Source organism: Theropithecus gelada, chromosome 3, assembly GCF_003255815.1.
Source record: "Theropithecus gelada isolate Dixy chromosome 3, Tgel_1.0, whole genome shotgun sequence".
In the NCBI taxonomy this organism is placed as follows: domain Eukaryota; kingdom Metazoa; phylum Chordata; class Mammalia; order Primates; family Cercopithecidae; genus Theropithecus; species Theropithecus gelada.
In genome coordinates this window covers 22,148,322-22,171,545 of record NC_037670.1, presented here as the reverse complement: position 1 = coordinate 22,171,545, position 23,224 = coordinate 22,148,322, and the positions used below count along the sequence as shown (strand labels likewise).

At 43.2% G+C, this 23,224-nt stretch overlaps 1 protein-coding gene across 1 annotated transcript in view; it reads right to left on the bottom strand.

The window, feature by feature from the left end:
• The window catches only part of DSCAM (DS cell adhesion molecule), an 821,125-nt gene extending 798,011 nt beyond the window's left edge, over nucleotides 1–23,114 (bottom strand). Inside the window, exon 1 of the mRNA XM_025379322.1 lies at nucleotides 23,052–23,114. Coding sequence (XP_025235107.1) covers nucleotides 23,052–23,094 — 43 coding nt within the window. The 5' untranslated portion in view covers nucleotides 23,095–23,114. The remainder of the gene's footprint in view (nucleotides 1–23,051) is intronic.
• Between the last annotated feature and the right edge of the window lie 110 nt (nucleotides 23,115–23,224).

The following is a 23,224-nucleotide window of genomic DNA, read 5'->3' as shown; positions in this document are numbered from 1 at the left end:
TTCATAGAATCTCAAAAGAAAAAAAAATCAACTAGGCAGTATTGGCAGTAAACACACAAGGCTATAAAACCTATCCACACCTTTAGTTTAACAGTAAACTCACATTTTGAGGCACTGCCATGGGGATAATCTAGACCTGACTTTATCAGCAGTCATGCTTGGATCATCCCCATTGGGCTCCCTCTCCCCCTGCAGCCTCCCACCTCGGTCAGTACCCAGCCAGTCCTAGGGGCAGATCATCTCACTCCAGCACCGTGGAAGTAGGCTTTGCTTGGCCACCCTTCCACCAATCATCTCTGCTCTCCAATGTCTCCTCCGTGCTGCAACCAAAATAATGCACTGATTGCTCAAATGGAGATGATCATTTTAACACACGAATCTTCAATTCAATTCCATCTAAATTTGAATTCAAATCCTTCCACAATCTGCTCCCTATCCCATTGTTATTATTGAATTTTTTTTTTTTTTTTTTTTTGAGACAGGACCTCGCTTCTGTCACCCAGGCTGGAGTGCAGTGGCACAAACATGGTTCTCTGCAACCTCAACCTCCCAGGTTCAAGCAGTTCTCCCACCTCAGCCTCCTCAGTAGCTGGGACCACAAAGGCATGCCACCATCCCCAGCTAACTTTTTTAAAAGTATTTTTGCAGAGATTGGGTCTGACCACATTGTCCAGGCTGGTCTCAAACTCCTGGGCTCAAGCAATCTTCCCGCCTTGGCCGCGTCAAAGTGCTGGGATTACAGGCATGAAACACCTTGCCCAGCCCCTATCCCATTGTTAGATGTGTCTTCCACCATGACTTTGCACAGAAACTTAATGGAATTTAGTGTCTCTCTCTCCACACCCAGGGACATCCCTCCTTTTCCTCTTTTCTCCTGCCAATTTTTTCACTGCCCCCATTTCCCAGTCAAAAGCATAAACAACCTTAAAAGTGAAGTTTTGAAATCCCCTTCTTTTTGAAGCCCTTTTTAAATAGGCCAATCAGAAGTTGTTTTCTGTTTCCATAAACACGGCAGCGCTTTCTCTGTATGTCCGACATGGTGGTCGCGATTGTGTACAACCTTTTTGAAGTTCTGAGCATGTCCTATTGTCCTGGAGACTTTGCCATGACCCAGAAAAGAGGAAGTTGTTTTGTTTCTTGCACAGTCCTTAACACAGTGTTTTTTTCTCATTTATTTATTCAACAAATATGGAGGGAGCAACGTATGTGTCAGTCCTTGTTCTAAGAACTGAAGATACTACAATGGGCAAAACAAAATCCCTGCTTTCTTGGATATTACAGTTAAGTATACATAGCTGTTCAGTAAACATTCCCTCCTCTCCCCTCCCCTTTCCCCTCCCCTCCCTCCCCTCTCCTCCCCCCTCCCCCCGCTTCTTTCTTTCTTTCTCTCTCTCTCTCTCTCTCTCTCTCTTTCTTTCTTTCGATGGAGTCTCGCTCTGTTGCCCAGGCTGGACTGCAATCGCACAGTCTCAGCTCACTGCAACCTCCGCTTCCCGGGTTCAAGTGATTCTCCTACCTCAGTTTCCTGAGCAGCTGGAATTACAGGTGCCTGCCACCACGCCTGACTAATTTTTGTATTTTTAGTAGAGATGGGGTTTTACCATGCTGGCCAGGCCGGTCTCAAACTCTCCACCTCAGGCAATGCACCCACCTTGGCCTCCCAAAGTGCTGGGATTACAGGCATGAGAGACGGTGCCCGGCCTCAGTAAACATTTTCAGTAAATTTTGAACCAAACAACTTTGTTTTCCTCAAAGTATATACAACATATCAGAAATTACATTGGTAGTCAACAAAGATTTTTTTTAAGGGGTTTTATTGTTATATCCTTATATGGGTGTGTGAGAGTTGAGAATTCTAGGGCATAATGCTTGTTGATCTTTTAATTAAAATACAAATGCAGATCTTTCAAATGCAGAAACTATTGTCACACAGAGATATACTGTCATTCCATCAGAAAGACAAATAAATAAAGTAGAATTGAAGAGACAGCAATGACATCAAGTCCTTAAGAGCTATACATTGGTTTAGACAACATTCATTGGTTTAATTATTCAATCAGTAACTACTTACCGGGCACCTGCAGCCTGTCAGTCACTCTTCTAGGTGAGCACAGTAGACAAATGTGGACTTCCCCAGTTGGGACAGACAGATGATAAACTTTTAAGTATATGATTTTAAGTACTCTGACTTCTACAAAGAAACCTGAAGCATGGCAAGGAGAAACTGAGCAATCAAGGAGGCCGCTTTGTTTTAGATCAGGTGATCAGGGAGGCCTCTCTTAGGTGGTGATATTTGGACAGAGAACTGATGGAAGTGAAGAAGTGGGGCAGGAAAAGGCCCAGGGTAGAGCATTCCAGGCAGAACACGCAGCCAGTGCAAGGCTGCTGAGGAGAGGACCAGCTCAGAAAGCTGGAGAAATGTCCAGGTGGCCAGCGTGGCTCTGTGGAGGGGGTGTGGTGGGCCAGCCCAAGCCAGGCCGTGGAAAGGCTTTTAGGTGTAGGCAATGCTGTATTTCTTTTAGAGATGAAGGGAGAGGCTTTGGAAGGAGGAGTGATGTGATCTGCTTTGTATTTTGAGGAGATCCCTTGGCTACTGGGTGGAAGTTCAGCTGTGAGTTGGCAGATTATCGTAATAGTCCAGGCAAAAAGGAGAACACAGCATGAAGGGAAGTAAAGGTAGAAGAAATGGTCAGATTCTTAAAGTAGCATCACTAGGACATGCCGGTGGTTTGAATATAAGATGTGAAGGACAGAGAGGAATTAAGGATGACTCTGAGATTTCTGTTCTGTGCAGTGAGTGATGCTCAATTTGAATGACCAAAATGTGAGATAGAAGCGGGTACAGGGAGAAAAATCCAGAAGTTCTGCTTCAGAGAGTTTAAATGTTGAGATGCCTGTGACTTTTGTAAAGGGATGTTGAGTAGGCAGCTGGATTTTAGGATCTGGATTTGAGCTCAGAGAAGAAATCGCGGATAGAGATATGAATATGGAAGTCATCAGCATATGGAGGGCATTTAATGCTTCGACCTAAATTAATTTATATAGAGAGGAAGTATAGAGAGGAAGGGAAGGGAAAGGAAGCAGAGAGGAAAGGAGAGGAGAAGAGAGGGGTAAGAATTAATCCCTGGAATGGGCTGAAACATTTAGTCTGATTAGAGGGAAGAAGCTCGCCAAAGACACTGAGAAGGAGAAGCCAGTGAGGCAGAAGGAAACCCAGAGAGTGTGGTGTGCATGGTCTAGGTGACGGTGTTTCAGGAAGGGAAGTGTGATCTGTTGTGTCACAGCTGCTGAGAGAGTGAACATGAGGAAATCTAGAAACATGGGCCATGTGTGGTGACTCATGCCTGCAATCTTAGCACTTTTGGAGGCCAAGGCAGGAAGATTGCTTTATTCAAGGAGTTTGAGACCAGCCTGGACAACATAAACAGACCCCCATCTCTGCAAAAATTAAAAAATTAGCTGGGCATGGTGGTGCAGCAACTGTAGTCCAGCTACTCGGGAGACTGAGGTAGGAGGATCACTTGAGCCCAGGAGTTTGAGGTCATGGTGAACTGTGATTGCACCACTGCATGCCAGCCTGTGTCACAGAGTCAGACCATGTCGAAAGAGAAGAGAAGAGAAGAGAAGAGAAGAGAAGAGAAGAGAAGAGAAGAGAAGAGAAGAGAAGAGAAGAGAAGAGAAGAGAAGAGAAGAGAAGGAAGGAAGGAAGGAAGGAAGGAAGGAAGGAAGGAAGGAAAGAAGGGAGGGAGGGAGGGAGGGGAAGGGGAAGGGAAAGGAAGGGGAAGGAAGAAAGGAGAAGGGAAGGAGAAGGGAAGGGGAAGGAAAGGAGAAGGGAAGGGAAGGGAAGAAGGGAGGAGGGAGGAAGGAGGAAAGAAAGAAAGAAAGAAAGAAAGAAAGAAAGAAAGAAAGAAAGAAAGAAAGAAAGAAAGAAAGAAAGACAGACAGACAGAAAGAAAGGGAAAGAAAGAAAGAAAGAAAAAAAAAAAGAGAGAGAGAGAGAGAGGGAGGGAGGGAGGGAGGGAAAGAAAGACTAGAAATGTGGAAGTCATTGGCTTCATTGACAAAAGCAGATTCAATGGAGTGGTGAAGAAGACGCTGACCAGTGTGTGACAACAGAGACTGAAAGATGAGGGTGTCAGGTGAGTTGAAACAGCTCTACTCGAAGTGTGCATGCACAGACCAGCTGCTTTTATCTCATCGGCAGTGAGACAAGCACAGAAACTGAGATATTGCTGCAACATTCAAGGGTGTGATCAGTGGGCTCCATTCTCAGGAAGGGAGGTACAGACAACTTTGCGTATTGTTGAACTCATGTGGTAAGAAGCATGCGCAATAAGCTGTGTTTGAGGCAAGTCCTGTAAGGACCTCACATCAATCTGCAACAGATTGGAAAATGAAAAACTGATCCTTCAGCACAGTTAGTTTGAGCAGCACTATTATACTCAACTCTTTCCAGTAGTTTTACTATTAAAAAGTATCAGAGGAATTGGATGGGAGAAGAGAGTGGTGGCGAGATGGGAGGTGGTGGTTGTAAGAATGTTTTATAGCAGTAGAGGCAACAGATAACAGAGTGTTGTTTGCTGAGCTGGAAGAAGTGGAAGTTGAGGGTGAGATAAATGTAAGGGCAGGACTGATGCAGCGGCTCACACCTATAACTGCAGCACTTTGGGAGGCTGAGGCAGGAGGATTGCTTGAGCCCAGGAGTTCAAGACCAGCCTGGGCAACACAGTGAGACCCTGTTTCTATAAAAATAAATAAATAAAAATAAATGCACGGACAAAGTCTTTAAGCAGTTGGGAGATGTGGTATTCTGGACATGAATGGAGGTTTCAGCTTTCAACAGGAGCAAGGCCAGGGCTTCCATGGCTACAGGAGGGAAGGTCATGTATACGGGTCTGGTATGGGACCCGAAATTAAGGTTCCGTGAACTGGGTAAATTCAGAAGAGCCTCAAAGGGCTTACCTGCTAGTTCTCCCCGACCCATGTGCTCTCAGGGATAAAGTCCCCTAGCCAAATGGCATTCCGCTCATAGGGACCAGGCACAGTGCCTGCTTATCCATGAGTAGTGGGCTTCAGTTTCCCATCAGCCTGTGGAATCAGCCAAATAAGCCAATCACATTCTCCCTCAGGAACCGGGGGACACCCCACCCTCTTCTCTTTTTTTGAGACAGTCTCACTCTGTCACCCTGGCTGGGATGCAGTGGCACAATCTTGGCTCACTGCAACCTCTGCCTCCTGAGTTCAAGCGATTCTCCTGCCTCAGCCTCCCAAGTAGCTGGGACTACAGGCACGTGCTACCACGCCTAGCTAATTTTTGTATATTTTTAGTATACACGGGGTTTCACCATGTTGGCCAGGCTGGTCTCAAACTCCTGACCTCAGGTGATCCACCTGCCTCGGCCTCCCGAAGTGCTGGGATTACAGGTGTGAGCACCTAGCCACCACCCCTTCTTGTTACTACAAGGCCTGCTTCCCGCAGCCCCTGCTAGTTCACTCTGTATGGCCTGCCCTGTCCTCCTCCCCTGGGCTGTGGGAATACTTGAATGAAACACTGCTGTCAATTTTATCTGCCCAGGGTCATGTGTTCAACCACCGCTATAACTGACTCCCCCCTCATCAGTGAGGTGAGAGGGAGGCAATAAAAACAGGAGTGGACACTGAGCGCATGAAAAACTGAGTGTGTGGGTGTGTGTTGGAGAGCAGGGACTGGTCCAAGTATTCACTTGATTCTTCTGATTTCTCAGTATGATTTTTTTCTGGTTTTGTCATATGATTTAATATGAAGTTATTGACTCAGAGTCTGGGAAAGGAAGGAGAGTTTGAGGTTTGGGGAGGTGAGAAAGGTGTGAAGTAGTCTTCCCACAGACACAGAAAGCAACTAGGGCAGTGAAGTGAGATTGAGGGCAGAGCTAAGAGCCCACTCGAGGTTTGTGGTCATGCATAATGAGACCTATCAGAGCACAGTGTGTGCGGCGAGAGCTCCTTGGTCAAGTGCAGCTGCTCTGATGCAGTGGCAGGCAGGCGGGGGCAGTATAATCCGGTATATCACAAAGTCTATAGTCTCTGAGACACGGGAATTCAGAGTAGGTGTGAGCACCTGATGAAATAGGTCAGAGGAAAAGCCAGGTGGAGTTGCAGTCAGCTGTCAAGAGACAGAGCCACGATGGTATCGAGATCACTGCAGACAGGTGGTGGTCGCCTAGTGTTGTCCGCTGAAATTTGGAGGGTTTAATTTTTTATCCAAATACCAGAGAAATGGGTATGAAAAGATGGGTAACACATGCTGCATGTTGGGAAGTGGAGGTGACCAGGTGATCAGCTGCATGGGAGAGGCCACGAGTGCTTGGCAATGTTGGATGATTGAGATGATGAATGAGCAGAGATTCCAGAAATGCTGGGATGCAAACAAACCAACCCTGAGACTTCAAAATTATTCCCATATTGCCACATTTTTTCCTGCATCTTCCTTCAGAAAAACTTAAGAAAGCCAGGTTTGCTATCTGGCTCATCTTAACTCTCCACATAACTTACATTTCCAGTTTTCCAGATAAGCATGGCCATTTGTGTTAGGCTATAAAGAAATACCAGAGACAGGGTAATTTGTAAAGAAAAGAGGCTTCATTGGCTCACAGTTCTACAGGCATTACAGGAAGCCTGGTGCTGGCATCTTCCCAGCTTCTACGGAAGCCTTAGGAAGCTTACACTCATGGGGGAAGATGAGAGGGGAGCAGGCAGGTCACAGGGTGAAAGCAGGAACAAGACAGACAGGGAGTAGGTGGGGAAGGTGCCACACACTTTTAGATGATCAGATCTTGAGAGAACTCCCTACCATGAAGACAGCGCCAAGTCATGAAGGATCCCTCCTTAGGGATGGTGCAAAGCCATGATCCAAACAACTCCCACCAGGCCCCACCTCCAGCACTGGGAATACAACTGGACACAAGATTTGGGCAGGGAAAAATATCCAAACTATATCACCACTCTAAATACTATGTGCACTCAGAAACCAGCTGACCTATCTGGGGCTCATTCATCCAGGAAGACAGCCTGGAAGTCAAGTGCAGGAGTTGTGGAATTAGACTGCCCAAGTTCAAATCCTGCTTCCACCCCTGGCTGGATATATGCCTTCTTTAGGAAAGGCATTCACCTTTGTAAGCCTTGAATTTCCGCAAGTGTAAAGTGGAAATAATACCAATAAGCACCTCAAAGACTTGTTTGTCAATTAAATGGGATGGTAAAATAAAGCACTTAGCACAGTTCCTGGCACACAATAAGAGCTCAATAAATATTAGCAATTATTATAAATAAGTTCATTCACCACTCAAAAAAAAGGTGATTCTATGAGTATTGTCATAGTATGAAATTCAGGTCGCTTAGGCCACAGACAAGAAGCCAAATATCTTTAAATTTCTCTGTAGTCAGACTCTCCATGGGATCCCTGGCCAAGGTTTGTGAGGTGGCTGATTGGACAGGATGAAGGCAATCGTCACGATAGGGGACCAACTGGTGGACCCAGGTGGTGGCTTCATTAGAGCAGTGTTCCAACCAGCACCATGCAGTGTATCCTGCAGAGGGGCCACCCAGGCAATAAACCGAGTTCCACCACCTTGCAGCCAGCAGCCGAGGGAAGCTCTGAGCTCTGAGAGAACTGGGCTATTTTCATCACATTTAGACAATGGACACACTCCACAGAAGGCAAATTTCCTTTCTCAGGGGACATATATCACATATGAGTAGCTGGTTTGAACCTTAACTCAGTGTGCAAGAGCAATATCACCATAGCATGGCACAGGTATGTACACACACACAGGCATACACAGGCATACCTTATTCTTATTTATCACTCAGCTTTCAGTCAAGCTGAATGTGTGAGAAGGTCTAGGCAGTATTTTCTAAACTTTAAGACGCATGTCCCGTGGACACTTCCGGTACAATGATTCAGCTTCAATAAGATTCAGACTCTTACTAACAAAACGAATTTGGGTGTTTTTGTGGAAAAGCCCAAACTGATACAAAACTCACAACTTCAGCCTCTAATTAGCAATTTCAAAAATATTTTGATTCTGATATTTTGGCACTGAGAAAATTGGTAGTCAGTTCAGGACAAATGAAATATGGTGTACTTAAAAACAGATGCATGATTTAAACTTGAGCGTTGGGGAAAGATCCTATCCTGTAATACGAATGTAATATAACTGTCATCTGGTCTCCAATTTTACTCTTCCCAACAGAATGCAATCTCATCAAATAGTTGCACCTCTGAAGTGGGTAAAAGTTAATTAACCTGTCTCTTACGTACCTAACTTAAGGAAGCGAATTGGCTGACATGGAAAAGTAAATGAATTTTCCATTTATACACCGATTTTTTAAAAACCGATCTTTCACTTTCCCAAAACAACTCTTTAAAGAAAATTTAACATAATCATTTTCAGCTTGAAAACTTCAAATGAAGGAATGGGGCTTTATTTGGGAGAAGATTTAAAGACTGTGACACCAGACAACCTGGGCTGAAAGTGCTGTTCTCAAATCACAGTTCCTACCTGACCAGGGCCTGACAGTCAACATTTCCAAACCCTGGTTTCACAGTCTGTAAAACTGAAATTAAAAATACCCATTTGACTGAGAATGAACAGAGGCGTAGGCCTCATTCTGTCATTCAACAAGTGTGTGACCATGAGCACACTAACCCTGCCTTCTTTACGATGGTGATAACAACATACTCACGTCTAGTAACAAATCATAAATTCAAGCTATTGTTTTTATGATCATTACTATTGTAGCTAAAAACATAATGAGTGCAAATCATATGGTTAACTCAAGCATCCACACACTTTAGATGCCCAGTACATACATGTTTCCTTTGACCCTCATTCTTTTTTAGGGAAACAATTACAAGGAGAATTTCTTTCTTCAAAGAAAACCAAGAGATTTTAATTTCTATGAAGGAGATTACACAATATTTGAAGGGGTATGTGACAATCTATGCAGATATTTACTCTCTCTCTGAGTAATTCTTGTGGCCCAGGGGTTGGAATGGTGATATATGGTATCATTGTGTGGCCTGCTCTTGAACGCAAGAGGATATGAGTTCCAGCCAGATCAAAACACATGCAAATTTTGATTTAAAAAACTATACATATTCTACATGCTCCTATTTCTTGTATCCAGACTACCCCGTTATGCTAATATAAAGGGAGAAAAAGTGATAGGGCGCAAGGAAAAATTCAATCACTGCTAAGCTCATCAAACTACACAATGAGCCATGGTAATCTGCAGCCTTAGAGGAGAAACCCATCGATGGCAACACTACCATCGATATTTTCTACTCACATTCTTTCCTACACAGTCCCAGTTTTATTACATTAGGAAGCATTTCGTCAACATTGTAAATTAACAAGCCTCAAAAAATCACCCAAAGTACACAGCATGCGAAAGCAAACCTAAGCCGTGTTATCAGAAAACAAAACCAAATGATGGCATGCCTTTTTAAGGAAATATAAACCTGAAATAAACAGAGAACACCCCTCCCAGAGCCACCACATACACAAGAGGCAGAGACTCAGGCGACACTCAGGAGGGAAAGGAAGGCAAACAGCAAAAACTCTCTCAGAGAAAAAGACTCCATGGACTTTGGAGCCACTACAGCTGTCTGTGCACACAGACGCTCTCTCCTCTTCAAGCGTTTCTCCACATCTAATATCTTCAGATCATTAGTGCTTTCTAACTAGGGTTTCAATATTTCCCAGAGGCCTCTCCAGTCCAGCCTTTGCCTGAGAGAACAGGTTACAAAAATATCCCCTCTCCCTTTTACCAGGCAACAAAGAGAATTTGCAGTGCTTTGAAAACAGAAATCCACATCCACGGGAAAAACAGGCCTCCGCCAGCCGCAGCAAAGGGTGCTTCGGGCACAGGGCAACCAAGCGAGAGAAAATGCATTCAGAGTGGTTAGCACACAGGATTAATCACATTATAATTTAATCATCTGATCAAACACTAATTAGCATAATTGCTTGAGGGAGAAATGGCTGGAGAAACCCAGGAACACCCTGAGCATCCATGTTCTTAATGACAAAAGAGGCAACACAGATTTGGCTTCCCTTTCTTCATTAAAAAAAGGAAGAAAATAGCAAATAAAGTTAATCAATGACAAGCATCACCAGCCATGGTTTTAGCAGCCAAAGGAATTGCAACTGAGATTCCCATTTTCCTTCCTCCTTTCTCTCCAGGACTGCTCTAAAATCCATGGAGAAAATGCAGTACTGATGTTACAGTAACTAGACTCTGAGCTATTTAAGTCAGGGTTCTCAACCTTGGCACAATTAATATGTTGAACTGGATCATTCTCTGTCGTGGGGAGCTGTCCTGTGCATTGCAGGGTGTTGAGCATCTTACAGTGAGTGTCCCCTCCAGATGCCAGTAGCAACCTCCAACCAGAGGTGTGACAACCAAAAATGTCTCCAGACATTGCTCACTGTCCTCTGTGGGTGCAAAATTGCCCTCCGTTAAGAACCACTGAAGAACACAATTTGTCCGGCGCATACTTCTTGTAAAAGTAACCAAGTCATAAAAATAGGGGGAGGAGTCTTTTTATTTCCATCTGCCAAAAAACAATGAGCCTAAAATAATAGTTGCCCAGTTTGGGAGGCCGAGGTGAGCGGATCACGAGGTCAGGAGATCGAGACCATCCTGGCTAACACAGTGAAACCCGTCTCTACTAAAAATACAAAAAATTAGCCGGGCGAGGTGGCAGGCACCTGTAGTCCCAGCTACTGGGGAGGCTGAGGCAGGAGAATGGCGTGAACCCGGGAGGCGGAGCTTGCAGTGAGCCGAGATTGCGCCACTGCACCCCAGCCTGGGCGACAGAGCGAGATTCCGTCTCAAAGTAGTAGTAGTAGTAATAATAATAATAATAATAATAATAATAATAATAATAGTTGCCCAGTTCCATGGATTTACCTTATTTCTCATGGATCTATTTAAAGCTTTACAATAACCCTTAATGCCTATGCCTCTGCACTTCAGAAAAAAATAATTAAATACCAGCCTCCTCCATCAAAGATCTTGAGAGAGACACTTCCAGGAGCACCTCTGAATGGGGAAACTCACAGGCTCAAAGAACTCTAACCCTTGGTTCCAGACTTCAATGTGCCCTGAGCAGGCGTGAGATCACAGCAGTGTCTTCCACCTACCCATGAGGGAGCAAACCACCAGTGACTTTGGAAACGAATAAATCCAGAGAAGGCCTCCAGACGCCCCAGGGAAATACAGCTTTCTCCCTCCACTCTCACTGAGCACATGGACGCTCCGATATTTGCTCCCAGTTTCTAAAGAGGGAGAGAGAAAGGTGAACAAGACGGAGAGAGGCGAAATGCAGACTGCTCCTCCATTTCTTGCAAATGGATCTCCACGATAATCAATTCATTGCACAACCTTAACTTGCCTTGGCCACCAGTCAGGCTGGACCTAATCATATTTATTCTTATCAAGAGATGCTAGAAACCCCAGGGAAAAATACTCAACACTTATTACTGTACGAAAGAAATATTTTCTATGGATTAAGGTGATTTGTTCTAATAATAACACTGAGTCACACTATCTCTCATTTTTACTTTTTTTAATAAAGAAAGTGTTTCACCACTTACAATTACTCATGAGTCTAATGCAGGTTATTAAATCTGATGATGGAAATATTTATGCCCTTTCTGTGGCGGAGAGATGGGAAAAGATTGACCTACTCTACTACAAAATTTAAAAGAGAACAGTCTGTGCTATACCATGTAGGTTGTGAAAACTCCAAATCAGAGAGGAATTGTGAGCTATTTTAAACTGAAATCTTCCTCTGCAATTCCCCTGTCAGAGCTTGTGACTTCTTAATATAATGCGCCCACCCCCTTTTAAAGGAACATGAGTATAGGAAACTATTACTGCAAAGAAACAGTCTACCCTAATTCCTGTAGTGATGAGTAAGCAGAATTCACATTTATTCAGCCTACAATGGCTTTTATACCATTTCCTTCTAAAGCTAAATTTCAAAACAGCCACTCTAAAAGGTAATTTCTATAGTGAAACACAATAAAATCACCAAAGGATTATAACATCAAACTTGTTTAAGATGCCTAGAAGGGGAAGTTATTTTTAATATTATCTAAAATAAGATCTCAGGACACAAAAAGATATTTTTAAGGTTCTGAATTTAGGCCTCTCTCCAGCACACATTTGAGTCTATTTTAGTGCAAAAATCAAGGACACAATGTTTTGAAAAAATTAATCTGCCACCAATAACTGCCCTCAATTTTGTCATATATGTAACAAGGTCTAAAATGCACATATGCCCTTATATGCCAGTTTCTCTCTTTTTTCTGACAACTTAGCATAATGACATATGCTTTGTATGATAAATACAGTCAACTTGTGATTATTTACCTAAAAGAAAGCCAAGAAAATCCAACAGAGCAAATGACCCAGAGCCCTTTAGATCTGGCTCTGGAATGAGCTTGTGCCCTGGACAAAGGCATGTGCAGCATCCCAGGGCAGCATCAAAGCGAAACCTCTAGCTGCAAACAGATCCACTCTCCTGCCGTGTCTCATCTCATCCTAGCTCATCCCTTAAACTTGTTCAATAGAGTCACCCAAATGGTTTCCCACTATGGATCTCTTGCTTGGAGCCTCATGGTTACACGTAGGTTTCAAAGGGCTTCTCTGCTAGGACTCCAGCTGCTATTGAAGAAGGTACCAATGTGAGAAATACAATGGAATCAACACCATAAGCAAAGCACAAGCATTTATAAACCTGAATATCAAATACGCTAAAATAGGAAGAAAAAATGGCACAAAGAGATAGATATTAATACACAGATGATTCGCAAGCTGCTAGCATCCACCTTGGGAGTGCCTCTGGCAGGATTACATACACCTCTACTCAAGAGTCTTTCTTGTTACTAACCCCCAGCACCAATTATCCTGAAATATGCCCAGATCTTAAGGTGATCAGTGAAGCCCTAACCCTGTATACAGACATTCCCAATAAATTACCACACAATACAGAGTTCTCCAACAGTTCATCGAGAGGTACTTGGAACTTTACTGGGTCAACGTCCTAGCTACTGTTTGGGTAGCTTCTTTGCAAGTGTGTGTTTTGCAAAGGTGAATTATGGTTCATGTGGATCAGAACAGGCAAAGGTATGTGTTCATAACGCAAATTCATAGGCCGTGCATACACCAAGGCTACAGAATCAAATTCTCTGGTATCAGAGCTGGAAGACGACATAACAAACATGTAAACTATAACTTGGGAGACCCTAGTGGTGGTGGGAAAAAGATGACAAAGTCACATGGGATTAGAAACACCTGGGGAGTTCTCAAGACTACGGCCCATTCCCCAGAATGCTGGCATCAGAATTTCCAATAGGAGGCTAATGAGAGGAAATGCATTTCAGGAAACTTCCATATCTTCTTTCTCCATTCTCCTGGACCCAGAACTCCAGGGTGTTGAGAACCGGTGTCCTCGATCCCTACCTGGGAAGGCCCAGATACAGAGATACTAATATTCAGCTTCAAGTGTCAGCAGACTGTGGTCTTCCTCTTATCCTGATGTAGGGATGGAGGGGATGTGTGGCTATGGGGCTGGCACAGCCTGTTCCTCCATATTCAATCTTCCCATAAACATTTGCCTCCACTGCCTCCAAGCTTCTAATCCCACAGAAGCCTACAGCATATTCTTACCCTCCCATCCTCAGCGACGGGGCGGTAGAGGTATAGGGGAGAATGTGGGGCCTCTCGTGCCTGTGAATAATAAAGGCTGATGATGTGAGATCCCCCAAGACACAGATAAACCACCCATGGATGAGAGTTCCTTACCCAAAACAAATACCTAGATCACCTCGAGGTCAAAATTGTTCTACCCAGATTTCTACACAAATATTCAATCAAGCCTATTCTAAAACAGTAGCCACCAAGGATTTAATAGCTATAGATTTGCGTGAGTCGTAATAGGTACACACACGCATCTGGTAATTAATCATCCTACCCACATTCTGCTGTCACGTCAAGGCCCCGGATAGAGGTTGCTAACTTGGGCTGCCAACTCAAACAACTTGTGAAGGAAGGATTCTGTCCCTTAGACAGCATTCCACATTTCTTGTGCATTTCCTTTCCACTAGCCAACGAAATAGACAAATGACTAGCCTTTGCAGGAACTGACAAGAACTACAGCTGGCAGGAGTGATAAGTAGCCATGGTGCCTTCTCTATGGTGCCTGTGCTGCTGGTAGAGGCCATCGTTGTCATTGTTGGGTGTCTTCAGCTCATTCCTAAAATCTCACAAGTAATCAAGTAATATTCCAAAGCATTGTTATTTCTACCCTGCTAGCTACGTATCAGTTATTAAAAATGCTCTACAGCCAAGATTAAAAAATGAACATGGCAATTAAGCAGATCAGGACTTGGATTTTCCATATTTCTATGGAACCCAAGATCAAATCACACCATAGTGGGGCTACTGTGAAAATAATTGAATCTTGAGTTTCTCTCATGAGAAAGTATATTTCCTGAAAGTAAGAAGTTTCCTTATTATATAGGAAATACAGCTCAGTCTTTTGTATTTAAAATAAGAAATAAAATCAAAATACAGATAGAATTGCAGCAGTTCTAATTATCTTTCTACTTTGTCTTTCTCTTATGATACAATCAGAAATGTTCCCATCGTCCAGCAGTTCATGCTCAGGAGAACAATAAATGCTTTACTCAATATGAGGAAGAGTAATCAATGGTATGAGAGTCCACTGCAATCACCCACCTGAAGTGGCATGGATGGATCTTCGGTGCACGGCATTGGCTACCTCCCAACAGCTCCCCTTTGCCCCTGTGACCCACTCACACTGGTCCTAACACTAGCTTCAACCTGATCATTGTGGTGACTCCATGATAATGCTGAAGCCACTTTGGGACCCTAAGGTCATCAAGGTCATCACTGAGGGGGGTATCACCATACTGTTGTTTTGCAGAAGCATCCAATAATGAGAAAGGCTATTTAGAAAGAAGTATACACTGGCTTTTACTGTATTATTTTCAGTGGGAAAAAAATGCAGATTTTGTGTAAAACCAGACTTAAAACTGTTTCGTATTTCTTCCTTTTAATATTAAAGAGTCAAGACTTGTATGAATCAAAATCAGTAATTAAATAGTTCAAATTTCTTTCCATCACCTTATCAAAATGCCAATCTCATAGTCTGGAGAGACTAGCGACAAAATGATCCATTTTACAGATGGTTCTTTATAAGACAAAAGGCAAACACTTTCCACAGCATCATCTTCTAGGGCAGGTCAGGACCTGACTTTTGTCCAGATTTCCAACCTGCAAATCAGCAGTATTTGCATACAAATTCAACGATTCTACTATTAATAAAACCTAAAGCCCACTTGGAACCAGTAAACCCAGAATGCTATAAGAAACAAATACAGTCCTAGAAAGGAAGACTATTTCATTTCTTTTTTTTTAATGTTAAATTGTATATACTTAAGAAAGCTGGGAGACATTAGCTAAGTGATATATGCCAGACACACACACAAAATCCATGATCTCACTTATATATGGAATCTTAAAAAGACTATTTCATTTCTCAGAGCATGTGGCATTCTTTTTCCCTTGTCCAATAACATTTGTGTCAATCACAATGCCTGGGGTGATATTGTCTGCCCCATACAGACTGACAAATAAGGACTTCCTATCTTGCAATTTAAAACCCAAGAGTTTGAGAACAGGTTAACAAGAAGGGACTTGTGATAATCACAGGATCCTACATTTGAACTCTTCCCTCAGTAATTGCTTTACTCTAAACATGTATGCAGATTTCACCCTCCTACTATCCTGCTGTGAAACATCTTTAAGAAAGGCAAGACTTATTACAGAAGAAATATTTGTAGCAGTGCTGCAAGTTTAATGTCCTCCCTTCACCTCCAGTCTTTTGTTCAGATCTAAAGCTGTTTCCAGATAATGTATATATTGCTTCCTCACCCCCAGCTTCCCAAGCCTAACATAGATTCAAAGACTGAGAGCATTTCTAGAATATTCTGCAGAGAGTCCAAAGAGATTTCATAATATTTCTGCAAGGGTTGGTATGCTTTTTTTTCTCTCTCTCCTACAAAATGCTGTACAGAGCTGGGACGTTAGGGGAAGCTAGCATTTAGTATGGAGGTGATCTCTTGCATTTTCAATTCTTTCTTTCACTGTCTTTGCGGCTGCACTTAAAAACAGCTTTCTATAAATAGGACTGCTTGCTCACTCTTAAATCTTACTCACTGTCTTCTCAGTAAAAAAATAAATAAATAACTAGGGATACAGGCAAGATTCATTAATCCCTGTCATTCCATCTCTCTGTGTAGTAGCCTCTTTCCTTCTTCTTATCTTGACATATATCTTCTCAATCCCATTCATCCCTCTCTGTTAAACCATAATATACATTTACATAATCCAGGGGGCTTAAAGACCAAAAATTAATCCAGTTGCATGATTTTTTAAAAATTCAGCGTTGATCACATAGAACAAATAGAGATCTCCAAAAACCAAAAGCTGATAAATACCATAAGCTATAAGACACTTCATTTGATTTTTATATTTGGACAAAAATCAACCTTAACAATGATTAAAACCTATCCTCTCATGTTACTTTCATGAAGATACCAACTGTCATATTTGAATCTGCAAAATAAGAATAAAGATAATGACAAAAAACCATAAATCCATGAGATGCTTAAGAAAACAGCAGTATGACTTTTTAAAGATGATTAAGGCCTGAGAAACTAAGCTCGTTTTGATGTCCTGCGTGGCTCTTTGATGAAGAAATGAATTCCCAGGAGCTGAGGCGGGGGGAACCTAAATGTCGGTTGGATGTTTCTGGCTGGCTTTCAAAATGCGACAGGGCAATAAACATTGTATAGGAATTTTAAATCATGCCATTTAGCAGCATACACTTGAGAACAAGGGGTCCAGCTCATGGATGAAGTTACTGTCTGTGACACTTGACCCACTGCACGGCAGGAAGAGCACCTAAAGCAATTATATAGCTGTTGTGCAACAGTGATAAAGTCCCATCAGATACTCGAAACGTGAATCTGTTTTTGAAAAGAGAAGAAAATGCCCCAAGCCACAGGCATTTCTGGAAAATAAACATTTTTCACCGTGATTGAGTCACTACGACAGAAAAAGGTGGGTAGCAAAAGAGCCCAATGGTTTAGCCATCAGATTTCAAGATGGGGACCAGAAGGGCAAGGCCAGCAAAGAAAACTAGGATAGGAAGCCAATCAGCTAGAGGCAGAAGAGAGAGGTGGATGGGAGGGAGGCAGGTGAGTTAAGGAGGGGAGAAAGGCTCTGCCTGTCACTTCATCCTTTCATTCCATAAGGAACATCATCTATTTCCACCACTCCATACCATGTGCTGTGCTCTTTGCTAAGGACATGCTCAAGCTTCACACCCACTCAGACTGTGGAGGCTCCTGTCTATCTAGTGATCACGAGAGGTAGTCACTAGTCAAATCAGCATTACCTAAATGCAGGGTTAACGATTACCATAGACACCATCAAGGCAACAGCCAAGATTTTAAGAAAAAGGATAATATCGAGGGAATTGATTTTTCAGGGGTAGATCTCTGAAACTCAACCTTTTTGAATGTCCTGGTCAGAAGCTGTCTGACCTCCAAACCAAAATCCTGTCCCTGCTTCCCTCCTGCCACCTTGACAGACCTTGCGTCACCTGCAGAAAACATCCGTGTGCTCCACCCTTTGAATTCAGAACGACATAGTGGATACTCCGTGGGGCTGCTGGAATCTTCCACTCCCACTGCCTTATCTTAACCCATAGATTCGGTAAGGGAAATGCAACTTTGAATTTTCTTGCATTTTCACAACATTGAAGAAAAGAACATAAATATAGTTGGGGGGGAGGGGTGGGGAGAGATAAGATGAGCATTTTTGTGCCCAGGTCTTTGGAACATGAAGCGTTAACCCCCCAGTCCAGGGGAACAGGTGTTTTCCAGTGGGCCTGGGGGAGAGGGAAGGGGGCTCCCGGTCCCGGAGCCTTGCCTGCGGAGATTGATGGACTGCGGAGGAGCGGGCACGTCAGCATCACCCCTGTCACCATCAGCAGGAGAAGCGGCGGCTCCTGGAATGACATTGGAAGGTCAGCCAATCAGGCGCAGAGCTGCTCCCGGAGCTGCCACCTCCGAGGCGCGCGCCAAGCCGGGGCTCCCTTGCGGCTTTGGAAAGCGGGTGCAAATGCACCCTTCTGCGGGCCCGCTACCCGATGCAACACCTCTGTTTCCTTTCTGGGCACCTTCTGGGTTTCTAGATATTGCTGTGAACATGTTCCTCCGCTGTACAGTTCAAAACAAAGGCTGCCGGACTCCGCCTGACCTGCGGTTGCCTTTGCACAGTTCCTGTTAGACGAACTCTACGACACGCGAGTTTGGGCGCACTGAACTTGAGACAGCGTGGGATGGCGTCTTCAGAAGAAAGCCCCTGACCATCTGCATGGAGCAGTCCTCCCTCGGCGGCTGCTGGGTTTGCTGGCTCTGCTGAAGGCTGGCTGCAAGAGTCTTGTGAGGTTTGCCGCCCACTAGTGTCCTATGGCGGGGACACAATCGGCATGCAGGTAGCACCACCTCCCTATCTCCCAGGCCGAGGGTGCGGGCACCAAGGCCCAGCGTGCACTACAGTGCAGCAGCCAAGAAATGCCCAGACGTGCTCGTTTGTGTGGGCACACCCCTGGGTGCCTGCCCTGCTCTGGTGAGGTGGGCCACGCATGGAAACCAGGGAAATCGAAGTGCTCGTTTCTGAAATACTATGGAATGCAATGCCTAATGCAAAATACATTCTTTTTCACTACCTAGTAATTATTTATGAGTCACATGCATAATCTTGCCCGTAGAATTCAGCTAATTTTATGAAACCTGGATGCCACAGATTTTGTAAATGCACCCACTTGAGAAACCCATCATTTTCTTTTGCAAACATAAATTTCCAATCTAGTGTTCACAGGTCTTTCTTTATAAAGTGACCTCCTCCCTCTTTCTCTCTCTCTCTCAATCAAGTTTTAATACGCATTGAATTGAGTCTCTTGTCAAAATACTCCATGCCCCTTACCCCAGACACATCTAAGATAAAATACCTTGCCAGCTACCTGGAGGTCCAGGAATTGGGGATTAAAATTGGCAAATATTTTAGTCAGAATTAGTTCTCCTACCAAAATGCCTTATTGCGTGGGTTCAGCCCCCATGACTCACTGATCCCCTGAGGCAGCAAACCATGGTCACACCAAAGTGACAAAGGAGAGAGTCAAAAAGTGGAAAAGGATCCACTGGCATTTATTAAAGGTCTGCGTGGTGTTTTGTTTTCCTACAGAGGGCATCTTGGAGGGGCATGCAGCTTAAGTTAAAAGGCCTAGGAATTTTAGGTAAACCCTGAGATTATGGATAGATTTTTAATCTGCTTAATAAAGATGGGGTAGAAAGGGAAGGGGAGGCAGCCCTGAAATTGTTCACCTGATAACATTTTTTCCTTACACACATTTATGTGAATTAAATAAAAATCACCTTCAAAGTCCTTAAGGTGCATTTGTATTTACAAAGGTCTGCTTCTAATTAAATAAAATAGCAAGTGTGTGCTCTGTAATTTCCTATCAAGTGAATGGATGAAGCTCAAAGGTGCTGCATACTCACCTTCTCTTTAATGAGCACCTTCTTACTCCCATCACCCCACCCTCTCTAATCTCCACGATGCTCAGGTCCCATGAAAGCGGATGCAGTAGAGCTCAAAATCTCTCGGCACAGGAAAAGATGATGTCAGGAATGCATGTGTGTGAGTCTGTGTGTCTGTGTGTGTGTATGTGTGTAAAAACAGAGATGCCAGGATACTAGCAAAAATATATTATATATAATAAATCTGATTCTTTATCATTCTGCTTGTCTGAAGGCCCGGCTCTGCTTTTAGCAATAATTTTAAACTAGAATGTGCTCTGGGGTTAAAACCAGCAGAAATGGTGATGAAACACAATGCAGTAGGAAGCTTTGCTGAGAAGACACTGAGGGACGTGTGTGGGTGAGTGTCTGCACATACGTGTACCTTGGCGTCTTGCACTGTAACAGAAGCTCGCGTGTATTTCCAGAACATTGCAGAACAAATTGCTTTAAAACACGACTACTGCACCTTATCAGGTGAGGTCATTCATTTAAGGGTTTAACCCATTAAAGGCCTGGTCAATGACTTCTTCTTTTTTTTTTTTTTTCCAAAAATACTGTCTGCAGCCTGTCTAGCAATCATACTTTTACTAAGAAATAACTGTACTTCCGACACATCAATAAGAAAAATGTTGTCATCTACTGTTAAAATGCAGATGTATTGTGGGCTTTTTCTAACAGTCCCAAATATTAAACTGCATAATCTTTTACAAATGAAAAAAAAAGTTATCATGTCAGGCATTTTGATGCCTGAGGCCTAGCAATAATCAGTTTAGGTAATAGAATTCATCAATCTTTTACCACACACATTCAGAAATTTTTCAAAATTGAGGTATAACAAACTATGACAGTTGTTGACAAAAATACTTCTCCATTTTTTAAAATTTAATTCAGATAGGTAGAAAGCATTCACTCTTATATTTTTGAAATATGGCCTTACGAACAGGCATAGTTCCAAACTGGACTCTTATTTCAACATGTCTATATATTTTATGATCCTTTCCCCAGTATGTAATGAACACCATGCCTTAGAAAACTGTTTAAAGCTGATTTCCCCTCCCCCTTCAAAGATCCTAAAGCTTTACAGTCAGGCTTTTTATTTTTTCATGCTTGATCATATAAAGAGAGGGGCATTTTTATACAAGATAGTTCCATAGCGTTCTGCTAGATTGGATCAGAATACATAATACAGTAATGTAAAATATTCATTTGTGTTTGCTGTTTATGTCTAATAGTGTGGCATCTACCTATATTTATTACAGTAATAATGGTGATTATCAGTTGATTTTAAAAGTCTTGAAATAATACAGAACTCACTATATGAGCACCTACATAATTTTTGCATGTATTTTTCATATTGAAGAATATTTGAAGTTTTCTATAATTGTATTAACATATATAATTATTTCTATGATTGTTTATTTTAGTTATGAAATGCTAATTCAGAAAAAAGTCACACACATATACAGCATCTGTCTATCAGAGGCTAACACTCTGTATCAGTATCATAAATTCTTCCATACCATTTTGTCATACAAAATGCTTACACTGTAAATTACGCTGATGACAACCAGCACAGCCTCTTTCGTCATCCTGAAACACACACTTCCCAGTGGGGTGCAAATTTTGTTTCATCTTATAACCCAGGCCTTTCCAAGGAGTTCAGAAAGGTCCTCCCTGACAGGTGAAACAGGCTGTCAAGGCTCTGTGTCTTTGGAACACCTCTGTAGGCATCTGTACATTTCTTAGCAGGTTGCATTAACGGAAGAGCAGAAAGGGCTGACTTCCCCAACACATCTCCACATGTTCCCTAAGCAGATCTGTCCCCGAAGGGAAATTCCCAGGAGGACACAGGACAGGTACAGTGCCCTCTGGGAAAGATGGGTGTCTTGTCAGAACTTGTTGCAATTCTTTCCTGCTAGGAAATCTCAAAATGAAAGTTTCAAACACTTTGCTTTAGGTTATATTGGAGAGAAAGTATCATCTTCATGTTCATTTTGATACCACCTTCTTTCAACTCCACCTTTTCGTAGTCACCATTTTTTTAAAAAAATTGACAGTGTTCATGCATTTCTTCTGGCCTGTTGGTATGTTGATTCTTTAGGTACTGTCTAGGTAGGTAAAGAAAATGCACTGCCTTGCAGCCAACACGCAGAGCTTCCCTGTGTATCTTCCAGGAAAATCTCAGAGCCTCCCCTTTGCTTCTCGTATTTTCTCACAAGGGCCAGATTTCCTCTCTTCTCTTCCTTTACCTTCTCTTCTTCTTTTCCCTCCCTCTCTCTCTCTCTCTCTCTCCCTTCCTCCCTCCCTCCTCTCTCTTTCTCTCTCTCTCTCCTCTCTTCTGGCTAGGGGATTCTGCTTAATGGTTTAATTTCAACTGTCAGCAGGTTATACATTTTATGCAGATGTGTGTTTCAAAATTTGAAATGGGAATTTAAGCTGTAGCTACTCCCAGGCGATGTCAAATGATGACAGTTTCCTCTGGTTCCCACAAGAGAGGAAGCCATTCATACATGTAAGTTCATATTTACGTGGTGACAGACAGCCTAAGGTGCAGTCACACTTACTAATTGGGTCTGACTCAGTCAAGAGCAATAGCTTTCTAAATACCCAGGAAGAAATCATTTCAAAATATAATATTGGCTGGGCATGAGGAAAGAAATGCTATTTACAATATTCACTGATTTCATTTTTACTACTATACAGGTGTTTCTTTTTTTTTTTTTAATTTGTCAACATTTCAGATGATGTAATGCTTATCAGTGCATATTTTTACATAAACGACTGTGAGGAGCATGAAGCAGCACAGGGTGCACAGAAGGACAGATCTTTCTTAAAGCCCTCCTTGGTGCTGGAGATACATTGTACTAGCATGAAATTACGTGTTTGAAAAATCTCAAAAAGCACTGAATCTGAAGGGAGATGTTCCTCATTGACCCCTCCACCTGCGTGCACTTGGAATGTCATATCCCTTTCCCAGGTTGTAATATTCAAAGTGGCGATCTTCCTGTCTCTCCTTCTGTCACCAGACCTGGTTTATTCTGAATGAGGCAGCTCTCTAGTATTGGAGTTAGGCTCTGAGCTGTCACTTGGCTAGGTAAGCGCCTTCCAATGATTACAGAGCAATTTCTCCCCGGCCTCTCCATTGCCACCTCTCCTCCCCGAAAAAACAAATATAATATTTAAAAAATAAATAAAAGCACGAAAATTTAAACACAGATGAAGAGGAAAAAGAAAGAAGACTTTACCCATGCATCCAATGCCATCCCCCGCCCCCCGGGTCAATGATAAGGAATGAAATTCATCACAAACCGAAAGGCTCACCATTCGCGAAGCTCTGGAACAAGGAGAGAGCCAGTATCCACATGCCCCTGCCGCTCCCCGGCCTCCCGCGAGCGACGCGCCGGCCTTGCCCCCTGCGCTCCGCCCGGCCCGGCTCCGCTCGCCGCTCGGCACCTGCCCGGGGGCCGCCGCCCGCCCGCCGCCCGCCGCCCGCC